A 15,434-nucleotide genomic window follows, 5' to 3' on the forward strand; every position below is an offset into this window, starting at 1 on the left:
GACTTGTCAGGTCGAATTCAAGAATTTAACCATAAAGACCTGCAACCCACAGACAATATCAAATGATAAAAGTGAACGATATCACTACAAAGCTCGCCATTGAAAAGCAATCTTCTGCATAGTTTGTAGTCTAGTAAATCTTGATGCAGTATTTTTGCCTTCGGAGATTTTTGGCCATACTCCTTCTAGCCGCGAGGTCGAGGATAAAGCTATAGTCTACAAAACTGCTCATTTAAATGTGAATGGCCTCCAGCAGAGACCATGACATCACTGGCATCCCTTGCAAAGTCAATCGGTAAAAATGATCCTCTCATGATTGGCCTATGATTAAATTGGTCAGCGAGCGCCTCTGAACTGTCGTCTGCTGTTCCGGCCTCAGAGATGTATATATATACAAGGGTATGCTCATATGAACATGGAACCTGACGATGTGCGTTACAAAAAAGGGGGGACAGGGGGGACAGATACTATTACCCTCTAAAACGTCCGCAAAAGGTAAACAAATTTTTTATTTTTAAAATGTAACTCACTGACGATAGAACGTAAAATACAGAATGAAAACAAAGAAAAAAATGTGAAAATGTAACCCTTGACCTGCCAGGCTTGTTCACGTTCCGTTCGACCAAAACAGACTGAGTGAAAAGAAATGCACATTTGAAATAATCTTCCGGGTTCTATCGAAAGGCTTTCACTAAAACTGAAAAAAAAATTAAATGTTCTTCTTTGTAATATTGTATTTGAAGGTTTTTACTACGAAGAGAAATAAAAAATATGTCCTTTCTTCTGCGCATGACGAAACCGCAGAACGGCATTTGCTATATTAGCGTATTTTGCGACGTTCGAACATCCAAAGTCGCTACCGGATAACGGCAATTTGTAACGCACATAGTCAGGATTAGCGATGCATTTATTCTCGGTCATATTTCGAATATCTACTACATGTCTATCATTTTCATAACTTGATGTGTGCTACGATGCCATTTCAAATTTCATACGTCGTTTTCGCGACGGAATTCGACTCGTTTCATCGGTAAATAATATCGTCGAGAAATGATTTGCATACCCTTGTGTATATATATCAATATGTGAAACGACACAGTGCAGGTCGCGCGCGTACCTATAGTACGAGTATATATGCGTGCGTCGTTCCGCCGCGACGTTTAGCATCGAAAGAATACGGTCGATGTGGTTGCTTGTGACGTTCCCGTAGACACGTCACGTCCGACCTTGATCTGGTTTTGTAGCTAAGTAGGCATTTCAATCTGAACTGCATTCCGTTATAAATTTCTTACACAGTTATCATCAAAGTTCGTATTTACATATAAGCAGCTTAGTTTATTCAGACTATCAATTCAGAACAACAGAGTGCCCGTGATTGGTCTTGCTCTTTCATATTCATTTTGCCAAATTATGGCATGCGTTCTCTGATTAGTTTTTCTCGTGGTAATTACATTGTAGTTACGCCCTAAACAAGTCAAATGTGAGCATAATTTTGAGTGATTGACTTTCAAAGGGATGCCAGTGCTGCCATGGTCTCTGCTGAAGACCATTAAAATGAAAATGAACAGTTTTGCATACTATAGCTATATCATTGACCTTGCAGCTACAAGGAGTATGAGTGAAGACCAAAAATCTGCTGAGGCAAAAATACATGCATCAAGATTTACAAGATGTAGTTTGCAAATCACACATAACTTCTCATTGTGATGGAAAAGAGTTACCACTGCATTCTTCAGTGCACACAAATGAATCTCTTTCTACTGGTATGAATGGCAAGTTCAACCATAGTGGAGGGCCCCCCTCTACTGTCTACGGTTCAACTCACTGCACCAGTACATGCACTGGTTGTTTCTATTCTTTAGAACTGACAGATTTTCACATATGAATGTAAGAACATCATGATATTCAATTAAAAATACTAAATAAAGTTAAAAATAAAGTTGTCTTCAATGAACAGCTGCATGCACACTTTACTTAATCAAGACAGAGTAAAAAGAGTGCTTTAAAAACTACAAAGGGCAACTACAGCCAGTGTCATCTTAAGCTGAACTTTTGATCGTTCAAAAAAACTGAGTTTCTCTGATATTGAATGAGGTATTGAAATTTAACTTCATAATTTAATCAACATGGACAAACAAAGGAAAGTAAAGACCTTATGGAACCTCTTGAGGGTACAGGAATTGCTGCACAGATAATTCATAGTCATAAATATGTCTTGTAGAAATTCTTAAACTTTTAAAGCTCTCTATCTGAAATTTTTGATCTATTTCAAGTTTCTACTGCTGCTTCAGAAATCATGTCAATAGGCCTAGTGTTCAACTTGTACACACACCTTATATGAGTGTAATGTCCATATGTTATTGTTGACTTTATGAAATTAGGCTGGACCATAATTCATTCCATAAACAATTACCTTGCACATTACACATACTGCAGTGTTTTGCAGCGTTTTGACTTGCTTTTAGAAGAAGAATGCACAAATTTACAGGCTCACCTTGAGAAAAATACATAAAATATCATCAAAAGTTAACGTTACATTCACTCTACGGAGGTGGCATTATAAACACACAATAAAATAATGAGAAAATTTTTGATTTATCCAATTATTCAACGTAAAATATACACGAAACTTCACATCTTGAAGACCTTTCTAACCAAAAGAGAACAGCTTGCCTTGCCTAATAGTAACTGACGATATCATTATTTTTCCAATTTCTTCACACTTTGTATTGGATCTTTAAAACCTAGGATATAAATGAGATAAACTAGCATTGCCCCTCCTATCAGAAGTCCAGTTTCTCCAATAAGTAACTTATTTTCTTTTTTCTGTTTAACCTGCTCCATCTGTTTGAAATGTTCCCTCAGTCTTCGCCTTCGCTGTTCCTCCGCCAGCTGCGCTCCGTAGGTATGTCGATAAAATTCATCAAAATCAAACACAGTTTCACCTCTGCTGTTTTTCATGGTGCCTGTGTAGATGTTCCCTTCTTTCTTCATGGGGGCGCTCGTTCGCTCTGGTTTGACTTCCCCTCTGAAATCTCTTGGGCCGAGTATTCCTTTGTCATAGCGCCTTCTCAGGGTATGGTTCCCAAGTACATTGTAGGCTTCAGTGATTTCAGAGAATTTCAAACTCGCTGAGACATCACCCTGATTCACATCAGGGTGGTACATTTTGGACAAAGAGTAGAAAGCACTTTTAATTTGCGCATGGGTCGCCTTCGCAGAGACACCTAGAACATCATAATAGTTCTTGCGTTTGTTTACAGCTGGTCTAGAAGCTTGAAGTAAATATGTACTAGTCCTGTATGTCCTTGCACCAGCAAGACATCTGCTCAGAGATGATGGTAGCGTCAACTTGAACATGGCCTTCAGTAAATGTGAAGAAAACCCGCATAGAAACCTCGTCTTAGATTGCAGAGAGGCACTGACCGCTGTATGCAGTGAGGGTCAAAATGGCAGCTCCTCGCTTGCGTAACTTGACCCCGACCACGAAAGGCTTATTGTGAATGACAGTAAATCTACCCACTCATTCAATAAAGTTTTCCGCTTAGATACACACCTTTCCTGTTCTCGCTTCTCTATAATGGACTGGTGATCAAGAAAAAGCCACTCCACCGGGTTTCATAGTCACGGTACAACGATCTGGCTGGGCAGTCCCAAAGGTCAAAGTCTTCTTGCCGGCCGGCGATTTTTACCTCACTGTATTTTGAACGTTTGATACCATATCAGCCTAAAATCACTTGAGTTGTCATACTGTTTTAAAACTGTCTACATAAGGATGACGATTTTTACGCCGACGATCCATACACTGACCCTTCTAGTCAAATGTCTCTGCTTCTCGATCTCGCACCTGCTGGTTGACAGTCGAACAGACGTGACATGAAACGAACTGCGTGACACTTTCAAGCTTGGCCAGGGAAAGAGGTCAAACAAAATATAATTTAGCTAATTGTCGGATTTCATTTTTTCAAGGACATCAAAAACCTCTGATCTTCTATTACACGCCCTTTCCTTACTTCAAATGACCTTTTTCACTAACTAAGAGCCATTTTTTAACTCTTACTGTATAAATATCGTCGAAAGTGACCAGAATCTTTAGAATCCGGAACTGCATATGCAACTGAAACGAGTGAAATTTTGTGCGGTTGATTGTTTTGTCGGGCGTCTCTCCACTGGGACCAAACCAAATATGATAGGGGTTTCAGAGTGTGAAAAAATGAAATCTACCATAGCAGTTCATGTATTGGGATGAAAATCAACTTCCCATGTGAAAATAACCGGGAAATCCCAGATAAGTTGTCCCCTGTCTCACACCATGAATCGAAATTTTATCAAGAATGGGAAATACAGATAACACGAAAACTGCCCTCAACTCGATAAGTCGACTCGCCAAGACCGAACGGCAAAATGGCTTCCGGTAGGCGTCCAGAACATCAAGCTCCTCCAGAATTGGTAATAATTTCAAATATTATCAATATTTTTTTTTATTTCATGCTGTTGATTCTTAAAACTGACCGTTCATCTGTCACCGTTCAATTTCTTTCAGTTCTACAGCGAAGATGAAGCTAGAAAATACACCTCAAAGTGAGTAGTGATGGTGGGTTCCGTATCAGCTGCAGTGTAAATGTAATGTAGCGCACGTGTTTTTTACGCGCAGATAGCTGCTTGCACAGCCAGTGGCAACAAACAGTCTAGCTGTCGGTCGGTCCATACATGCAATTGTACATCCATTTTTACGACTTTTACGTTGAAAGTCGTACAAGTCAAATTGTAGCGCTACGGTGAGGCGGTCGGTGAATTTTGGTTTTTGCGACTTCGCTCACCAGTATGTAGCGCTACAATGCCGATGACCCTGTAGAGGTGAAGCGCACCCCACTGGACCAGGCGCGTTGATGTGAAATGCTACATATTTACTGCATACCGGAAGTTGGTAATGGCGGCTCCCAGAAATGTTTCGGAACGGGATCGACGTATTTGAACAAATTCCAAGGCCCATAAACGACAAGGTTAGTGTAGAATAGTGTTTAGTCTTCAGTAGTAATAAATCGGTACGACCAAATGCAGTAAATATGTAGCATTTCACATCAACACGCCTGGTCCAGTGGGATGCGCTTATTTTAAAAGATAAAATTTTCCCTACATCTATTCAATGTTTTCATTAAACCTGTTTTACTGTATGGCTCAGAGATTTGGGGACAAGATTTCATGGACTACAAGAAGTGGGATAAATCAGCAATTGAAAAAACTCACCTCAAATTTTGTAAGAACATTTTACAGTGTAATAGACAAGCTTGTAATGCCGCTGTGAGGGGTGAACTAGGACAATTCCCACTTCTACTTGAGATCAAACTTAATATTGTTAAACACTGGCTTCATATCGTACAACTGCCACATTATAATCTCGCTAAGAAGCTTTTCTGGAGCAAATGGTAAACAACACTAACAATAGATCCTGGTTTAACTGTTTAAGTGCTTTAATTAAAGACAATGGAATGGACTTTCTCCTTGATAAAGCTCCATCACTTAAACACCACAAAGTTATAACTGGATTAATGAAAACAAATTTAACAAACAATTATGAGGTCTTTTGGAAAAAATTGATCACTGATGAAAATAGTAAACTAAGAATGTATGCCAAAATAAAGCATAATTTTAGATTAGAACCCTACTTAACACAGTTACAAGGTGAGAAAAGAAAATTACTCACCAAACTTCGCATTAGCAATCATGATCTAGCAATTGAAAAAGGAAGACACACTGTTCCAAAAACCCCAATTACTGAAAGATACTGCAATCAGTGTAACACCAACAGTATTGAAGATGAAACACACTTTTTATTAGTCTGTCAGAAATACAAAGTCCAAAGAAAGAACTTTTTCAGTAAAATCAACTTCCCAAACGACAATACTGAAAATCAGCTCATTTCTCTACTAACAAAACAAGAGTTCTCTTTTAATGAACAACTTGCAGATTATATTTTTACTTTATACAAACAAAGAAATACCTAGTTATATTTATTATTAGCTACTATTATTATACTGTAATACTTTATCTTTATTGAAGAAAATTTTAACTTATTTTTGTATCACACTTTTATTGCCACAAATGTGATGTAAATCCTATATTTACAAGCAAGCAATAAAATATTATTATTATTATTATTTTAGCCTCTTCAGGGCCTTTGGCATTGTAGCGCTACTGGTGAGCAAAGTCGCAAAAACCAAAAATCACCAACCGCCTCACTGTAGCGCTACAATTTTGCAGCGACAGCAACATGTATGGACCGACAGCTAAAAACGATCATGCATGACATGCTAGTCTTATGGGGCAGTAGTCCGTTTGTAGCGCCATGGTGTCATAGAAACAGTTTAATTGTAGTGACGTTAAGGAAGGCTAGTCGGTAAAGCCGCCAGCTACAACACTGCAGTGCGACCAAGAAACAGCACAGTTAGAATCAATATACTGGCCCCCTCCCAGCTGATTCACCGCATTGTGTGGCAGACCAAGCTGCAGTGCTCTAGCTCGAGGATTTACCTGGGTATATGGGTTGGACGGCAAAACCAGATTTTTGCCATCTGACCCAATTACCCAGGCAAAACGTCAAGCTACAGCACTGCTGCTATGGTAGACCATGAAGTGACAATATTAAACTATAAGTAAAGTCAACTCGCACCTTTTCCAACTCATCCAGAACCAACTGGCCCGATGCCAACTCACCCATTGTTTGAGATGTAGTAATAAGGTTGTAGATTCCATGTATGCTAACCTGATGGCCTGAGGCCAGATAATTTCATGCCAGGCCAGTCACTCGTGAAAGACGGTCCTGCTGTTCCTAAAGACGTGACCCAGTAACTGCAGTAACTTTCCCTATACGTAAAGAAACCGAACAAAATTTCTTTCAAGAGATTTGCAAATGTGAAATTCGCAAATAAAACCTTTCCGTGTTGGCACATATTTCAAGCCCGCACCTGTGGTTCTCAATACTAGAAATATTTGTCGTAGGCTGTTTTAAGAAATAAAACATTTTTATACATACCAGGTACTCATATAAATTGCAAAATAGTATCGGGCGAGTTGGCATTGGTTGAGTTGGTGTCGCGAGTTGGAATCGGGCAAGTTGGTTGTGGGCAGGTTTGAAAGGGTGCAATTTGACTGGTACCCACCCATTGGTACTGACTGTTTACCTAGATCTGCATCAGATCACTAAAGTTATAGAACGTCTGTGCCATATTGTATAATATTGATGTAGAAACTGTGAAGAATTCAACGCCACTTTGACCTTTCAATGACAGCTACACATTGTTGTCACCATATACATATTGGCCGTCTTCAGTATTGTTGTCATCAAGTCTTTGTCATCAAGCCTTCCAGTGATAGTTTGGAATCCATGGTAGCAATCACATGTTCTGTCATGAGCAATACACTGTTTAATCTTTACACACTGTGCCATAACTCCAGTTCAGTTCATTCAGTTGGACGATCCTACTGTTATACATCAGCCACAGTGGCTGGGGGGACTGTGTGTCAGCACTAGAGTCAAAGTTATAAAGGCTTTGCCTCAGTTATGTTAAAAAGAAGACAAAATCAGAAGTATCTCATGCATGCTTCGTCTGTTATTGTAGAAACCTTTGTTTATACCATTTGTGGTTGTCACTGCAGTTGCATAAGTAGTTGCCACTAAATGGTTGATGATTAGTAAGCAAGACATCATACTCAGTTTTCAGCAACTGTCAGCCATTGTCTATCATCAACATATCTAAATTCGTGTCTTTGTCCTATTTAATCAGTTCTCGTATGATTGAGATCCAGCAACAGATGTCCGAGAGGGCTGTGGAATTACTGGCATTACCGGAAGACACACCGTGTTACATCCTTGATTTAGGGTAAAGTTGAATCTAACCAACAGATAACTACATCTTGTCTATTTTAATCATTTATGAATGCTCTTTGCTACCTGATGTCAGAACCATTCATTTAGCTTAAAGATATACAGTGATCTGTAATCTAAATATGCCCATGTATGGTCAAAGGGGCGTTCCTTGGTATTCAAAATGCCCATGTTAGGGTGCTGTTTTTAAAAAGCGGCCACCCACTTGAAATCTGGGATTGGTTAGATTTTCTCTTTCCATGGTACATGTAACTGGGGCAAAATTGGAACAGGTGACAGTATACCTTTAAAAGGAAGAGGAGAACAATGTCAGTTAGTTTTACTGCCTCACTGGCAGTGTTATGAATTTGTGTATTTTAGCAATAGTGAAGCACTAATGTTTCACATAAAATTTCCGTAGGAGCATTTTGACTGGGCCATTTGACTTAGCGCAGTCGTAAAGCAGTAAGTTGATTATAACAAGCAGGATGCATGACAGCCCAACTTGGCCAGCAGGGAAATGCATCTTATTACAACCTATTTCAAGGTAAAGTTGATAATGTGATACACAAATACTGAATCACATATCTAGGTTGTACACTTGAATAACTGAGATCAAAATGTGTGTAAATCAATACACCAAATAAGCAGTAGAGTAGTGATCAATTATTATTACCATGACAATAATGCCCTCACATCATCGATTGAAGGAAAATAGGAAATCAGTGCCCGGCGGCGCCTGAGGCAGGTAACATTTTACAGTTAGAGTGAAGTATCCGTATTACAGTTTTGTTGATGATAAGTAGTCGGCTGCATACAAAGTGCAACAAACAAAAGTTGTATCTTCCTGTGCTCCACAGCTATTTTCCTTCAGAAGAGCATGCTTTCAATTCATGAGCTGCAATCTTAATCAACAGGAAAACAGCCTCAATGTGTCGCAGTGTGTCCTGTTTATATACATGCGCTTTAAATATTTGCAGAAGAAAACCTTACTATTGATATTTCTCACTCACTGAATCCTAAATGAATGTCTATTTCTGATCATCCAAATGCTCCACCTCCATACAAGTTGTAATAACATGCATTGCAAAGTAATCAACGTTCACAGATCATGGAGAATTGAAACCTTACAATATATTTCCTTACAAATCGCCATATTGTTTTAACAGCTGTGGCTCTGGTTTGAGTGGAGAAGCCTTAACAATGCAAGATCACGTCTGGGTTGGTTTGGATATAAGTTCACATATGCTTGGTAAGTCTTACTTCAATGACTACTTACACTTCCCACTTACTATTTACACTCTCAACACAGAGATCTGTTACTCTTAGAAATACCAATTTTTTGCGGTTTTTGTGATAAGTTCATAGTCAAGCTTTGATTATGACAATTGTTGCCAACTAAAGAAACATCTTAAATTTGGATGATTTGTGAAATTTAGTAACTTTGATTCAAAAAAACTAAAAACTAGGACCTTTCAGTATCTTGAAAATCTTTTCTCTCGGTCGAATTTAAAAAAAGCAGTTCTTTGAAATAAATATTTTTTCCCAGTTTTTATTGTGTTTGTGTGTTAGTTTGTCCATAGTCTTCTGTAGTAATAGTGACCTGCAATTTTCAATATCGACAATGTAGATGTTGCTGTTGAGAGGGAAGTCGAAGGTGACATATTCCTTGCTGACATGGGACAGGGAATGTTTTTCAGGCCAGGAACATTTGATGGAGTCATTAGGTAAGTGTCATGTGGTGTGGATTGTAAACTTGATTTAAAGCTAGAGCAATTCATTTAATTCTCACCTTCTTGCCTTTGTGCCGGTTGAAAATGTAATTTTTTTCCCTGAAGAATGAACATACAGATAACAAGCAGTTTTAATTTCAAGTGTCAGTAACTGTTCAGTAATTTGTTTCTCTGATACTAAAATATGCAAAATGACCCCGAATTTTTAATCTGGATTTGGAACAAAAGGTTTAAAGCTACTTAGAGAAAAGTTTGAGTAAAATTGTAAGTCTTTCTGTTTCAGTTTCAAGGCGTACAATATTACCTTCCAACATTTATACCCCCGGCCTCGCCATGTAATAAGTACCGTGATAGGCAATAGCGTGGTAGTGTTTTCACTTCTGATTTTTTGGTATCTTAAGTAAACCAGTATGCAATTGGTCTTTTTGCTGTTTTTTTGCAAAAAATTATATCGAAAAGACAAAAAAATAAAAATTCATCTTTCATATTGTTACTGTTAATAGTAATGTTTCTTTCAAATTAAATGGACACTCTGCGTGATAGAATCAAATATTTTTGTTATTTTGTAGTATTTCAGCTTTACAGTGGTTATGTAATGCAGACAAGAAAACTCACAGTCCACCAAAGAGATTATACAAGTTTTTCAGTACACTGTACAGTGCTATGGTAAGTCACTCGAGAGCCATGTTGTCATCTTCAGGTGGCTCTGAGGGACAGTCTGAAATTGTTGCGGTAGTTCAAAAATGCAAACTTCAATCTTATGAGGGGAAGACAGCTTCGCACACAATGCAATGTGTGAAATTAATGATGCATTTTTGTGACCACAAGAATGTTATGATAGGAAGATCTTGAAAGAAGTCCTGGCTGATTCTACTCTGTCCCAGTGGTCTGAATGTCAGCAATAAACATCCTATAGGTAGAGCATACATAACTTTCATTTCCTGAATGTCATGGCAATAATGAAGTGAAGCACTGGTGTAACTCTTTTATTTTTTCCGAACATCTACGTACTTTCATCCATCACCATGTCGTGTTAATCACACTGTTTGTAGAAGGAACATGCACACAATGATGTGCAATTTAGCCAAAATGTCACAGTAGCATGACAGAAGAAAACTGAGAAAAAAGGAGACAGATCTGTAATTCAAAATCACAGTAGACCCAAATGCCTGTATCTATACCTGTGACTACGAACACTCATGCATTTACATATTTTTATCTACTACCCAAACAAAATACATTCAAAAACCTCTAACAAAGTCTTTATGGTAAATATGTTTTAATCATTGAACTTTGTCATTTTGTTAACTTGATGATGCAATGGTTACCTATGTAGATTTCCAATAGCAATATCCAATATCCAAGCCATCACATTTTCCTACAATCAGACGTCAACACTTTGCTTCGCAAAACTCTGACCAGAGGGAGGGTATTTTGAATGAAAGAAACAAATTTTATTTGCAGAACTTCATGAACAATCTGAGATGGTCCCTAATTAATTGACACTGGTGACAATATACACTTGTTATTGTCATAAAGAGCTCAGTTCTTGATGGTTGCAATATCGGACTCATTTAGTCCTTGATGGTTGCAATATCGGACTCATTTAGTCCTTGATGGTTGCAATATCAGACCCATTGTAAGGTCATACATGTTTATTACACCTCATGTATCACTCAATTATGGTGATTGGCTTAGAATTAGTCACATGGTATATTGAAAAAGTGGTAAAACCTGGTTTAAGAGACTCTCACCTTTAGCTCAGGCATCATCAATATTACTGTCATGAGCACCATCCCTTGCAGCAGACATCAAATCATGATCTTGTCCTAGCTATCATGTGTTACTATTTAAAGCAGGCATGTAATCAGAAAAGGCCTTTGTTTGCAAAAATTATGAAGAATTGACCAGTTTTGTGTGTATTTTGCTTTCCAATGTAAAAGGATGACAAAAATTTGTTACTGTATATTGTTAATCATTTGCTATATATCATTCAGTATTTCTGTCACCGTTTCAAGATTTCAAATGTTTGTATCATTTTAAAAATTAGCTTTGTGAAAGAATAAGCGTCACAGAACTGGAAAGCTAATACAAACTGACTTGCTATCTCTGCTGACATATGTTGCCTCTTTTCATTTCACCAACAGAGAAGAGGCAGTCGAGCTGTATTTCAGTTCTACCCGGAGAACTCTTCACAAGTTGAGCTGATCACAACACAAGCAATGAAAGCTGGATTTACCGGCGGAATGGTGGTGGATTTCCCCAACAGTACAAAAGCCAAAAAGTCAGTATGTCTGTTTCAGCCCTCACTGTTGATAAGAGTCTGTTGATATGTTCAGATCAGATTAATAGTGAATATGTGTAAAATTACAATGTTTTGTGTATTTCTTGGGTGTAAATTATTCCCACCAAAAAACAGAAGATTCTTCCATGCATGGTTGAAATTTTCATTGATTTATCATGCTTTTTGTTTGGCCCTTGACTCCATCCATTTTACACCCATTGTTTTGACTGAAGGTATCCTCATCTACTGCAGTACCATTGCCTTTTCCAACATCCCTATTTCTATTGTTGTCGCTTGGTCAGTTTATGCGTAGTTTGTATATGTACTTTTTCCTGTCATTTCCTTTGCAGAATGTTCCTTTGTTTGTTTGCCGGAGGACAAGCCAATCAGCAGCTGCCAAAGGTAACATCTCAGACATTCTTTTACAGGAACAGTAGCTTAAACTTTAAATCGCCATTATCGTTTTTACTGTCAACTACAATTTCTTATTCTACTCCCAGAGCATGTTAAGATACCAGTATTCAGCTTGTCAACTCAGCCTGTACATGTGTAGACTGCATTGTTGTTGTAGACAAGTGAATTCCAGTCTGGAGTAGAATTCAAATGTGAACAACAATTTCCGACATACAGATGCTATGTTGACAAGCTGTGAAATAATGGACATGTATTACAAAGTCACCACTTGTTTTCACTGACATTACACATTTGATTTTTGATGCAATTTTGATACTCTTCAACATCTCTTCAATTCCTACTTTCATGTTTTTACATCACTGAATATATCATGACTTTATTTTCAATATTCTCTCACTGGGACATGGTTTACTGAAATAAAAATTGTTTTGCACTTTGATAGGGTCTGGGCACTGAAGGGAAAGGTGCACAGACACAAGTGGCCTACAGCAATGCCAGAGATATGGGCAAAAGAAGGAAAGACAGAAAATCTGTGAAGAAATCCAGGGATTGGATTCTGGAGAAGAAGGAGAGGAGGCGGCGGCAAGGAAGGTGAGTATAATTTGATTGATAGTGAAAAAATAAGTCAGTGTGAAGTCTTACAAACATTTCTTCAGACTCTCTGCATCAGTTTTAGGACGCGTTAAAATTTGTGAAATACTACAAGAATAAGACTGAAAGCCCTAAGGAGAGTAATAACTGGAGTGCAATGGTCAAAAAATGTATCTAGCTGTATTTGTGGGCTGTTAGAGGGCGCTTTTTAGCTCATATTTGGTTTTATATATAAATATCAAAAAGAGCTTACATGATGAGTCTAAGTGTCTGTATATTTGTGGGTATGTGCAGATGTATGTCCGTCACACACAAAGGCTCCCATATCGCCAAAGCTACTGTCTTAGTATTTGGTGTACAGGTAGATGTAGGGGTTGAGATGTGAATTTGTTCAAATGAACACATCAGTGTCAAAAATGTGCAAATGAGGTAAGAAAAAGCGAAATTCTGAAACAGGCTTGAAACAATCTTACTCCACTGACTTGAGTCATTTCCTGTCATTGTTTATGAACTGTTACATATTAACAGACCTGCTCAAACCATAGACAGTAGAGGGGAGGAAGACCGTCAGTGGAGGGGAGGAAGATCGCCTATGGTCAAACTAAGGGGGGCTAGCTGCCTTTCTGCTATGCATGTTGCTAAAGTTGACCTTCAGTACCTAAAGTTTCAGACCTTAATTACTTTTGTCATTCTTGTTTTTCTGGTTTAAATATTTCTTGTTGTTTTTCTGGTTGTACTGTGCAGAAATCATTGTCATAACATCAACGTAGAATTTTCCTGCACTGAACAGATAGAAACAACATTTATTGTTGATCTTTGGTACCCATACTGGTATGTACCAATTCTGATCAAATTTGAGCGACACCGTATAATTGCGGTATTTTTATGTATGTTACATTCTAAAATTTTATTTTAAATTAGTTAATTGAGCCAAATCCTGCTACGTCAGTGTAATTTGCATTGATTGGCGAGGCCAGTGTGTTCTACTGGTATTCGGGGGCCACTGTCCTGCCAAGTCTGCCAGATTCAGCAATGTACATAATAGTCAGTCAAGGCCAGTGACATACACCATGTTCTATGGATTGTCAAGTGCTCAAACTGCAAATCTTAGCATGAGTGTGTTCCATTTATGCATTTGAGGTATGCCAAGTTGGTGAAAATAGGTTTTGGCTCAATACTGACTTGTACTTTGTACTGACTTGGCAGGTAATAGACATGGCATGAAAATCAATAATGGACTGTGTCAAGACATCAGTCAGGCAAACAGGATTTAAAGTTCTCAAGTTTGTGAATGAAACTGGTAGAGCTATTGCGATCATGAGAATTTACATGATTCCATTCCACAGCATTTGACAAGTTTGATGACGATAAGTCTGGACAGATGGTAGAAATTGGAAGAAAAGTGTATTCTCAGCCATATTTTTAACTATCAAAGTAACCTCTTTCATCCTCCATAACTTATTTGTTTCTCTACAGGGATGTGAGGCCTGATTCCAAGTTTACCGGAAGGAGGAGATCCGGAAAATTTTAATTTCCAGGATTGAGCAGCTGTATTTACAACCCAAACATTTCATGACATGTTTTGTAATTTATCAGTCTTTCAGTGACAAAGAAATAAAATGTTTTAACATTTTCAAATGAGAATCTATATTCCGTTGTTGTTTTCTCTCTTTTAAAGTGTGTAGTGGTGATTTTAAAAAATAAAGCCCCTTCCTCAAACAGTACTGTGCACAAAAGTTCTTGACAAAATTTGGCATGGAAGAACTCCTTAAAACACAACACAGGATAGCTGTTCTGACAGCTTTCAAACTTTTGTTTGGCTGTCCTTGGACTAGGGGACATTGGCATAAGATTTTAATTTGCATCTTTTTTTATAAATTTTGCACATATTGCTTCAAGAATCCTTTAAACAGCTTTCTCAACGACAAACAAATTCATCATGTAGGACTCCCAGGAAGGGCTGCAATTCTGCTTGACAAACAACAGCATTTGTGACAAACAACAGCATTTCCACCAATCAAAACCAATGATTGCTCAGGTTCATTCTAGACATGATCTGTCTGTAGGCCTAGGTGACTTGTTTCAAAGTGACATATTTTTTGAATGTCGTCTTCAAGGACATCTTTACACAATAAAGGTATACAGTCACCTGTATTCTAAATATGCCCATATATGGTCAATGGGGCGTTCCTTGGTATTCAAAATGTCCGTGTGAGGGCGCTGTTTTTAAAAAGCAGCCACCCGCTTAAAATCTATGATTGTTTAGATTTTCTCTTCCTATGGTAACTGTGGCAAAATTGGAACAGGTGATAGTATACCTTTAATAACGCAAAACGTGCTGCAATATCAGCACGTATCTGCCGCTGACATCACAGTTTTATTTGTCTCTTGAAACGTACGTAAACGTGGCTTCAAAGTTGAACCCTACAGTCTACCTTTTCGCAACGTTGGATAAGAAGCGCTATGAAGTGAAAAGTCGCCTGGAAACCGTTATTGTCATGATTGCCTCTGTAGTCATCCATACTATCAAATAAACTTGTCCGAAGAC

At 38.1% G+C, this 15,434-nt stretch overlaps 2 protein-coding genes across 2 annotated transcripts; one reads left to right on the forward strand and one right to left on the reverse strand.

The window, feature by feature from the left end:
* Nucleotides 1-987: 987 nt before the first annotated feature.
* LOC139144784 (dnaJ homolog subfamily C member 30, mitochondrial-like) lies at nt 988-4,111 on the reverse strand. The gene has a single exon (XM_070715554.1). It carries the CDS (start codon nt 3,358-3,360, stop codon nt 2,701-2,703), a length of 660 nt encoding a protein of 219 aa, XP_070571655.1. The 5' UTR covers nt 3,361-4,111; the 3' UTR covers nt 988-2,700.
* Nucleotides 4,112-4,304: 193 nt separating this feature from the next.
* Nucleotides 4,305-14,530, forward strand: LOC139144785 (18S rRNA (guanine-N(7))-methyltransferase-like). The gene is made up of 10 exons (XM_070715555.1): nt 4,305-4,449; nt 4,544-4,581; nt 7,785-7,880; nt 9,034-9,116; nt 9,495-9,591; nt 10,167-10,263; nt 11,745-11,881; nt 12,232-12,283; nt 12,738-12,886; nt 14,363-14,530. The coding sequence occupies exons 1-10, from the start codon at nt 4,405-4,407 to the stop codon at nt 14,415-14,417; spliced, it is 849 nt and encodes a 282-aa protein (XP_070571656.1). The 5' UTR covers nt 4,305-4,404; the 3' UTR covers nt 14,418-14,530.
* Nucleotides 14,531-15,434: the final 904 nt, after the last annotated feature.

Source organism: Ptychodera flava, chromosome 12 (assembly GCF_041260155.1).
Source record: "Ptychodera flava strain L36383 chromosome 12, AS_Pfla_20210202, whole genome shotgun sequence".
Lineage (NCBI taxonomy): Eukaryota > Metazoa > Hemichordata > Enteropneusta > Ptychoderidae > Ptychodera > Ptychodera flava.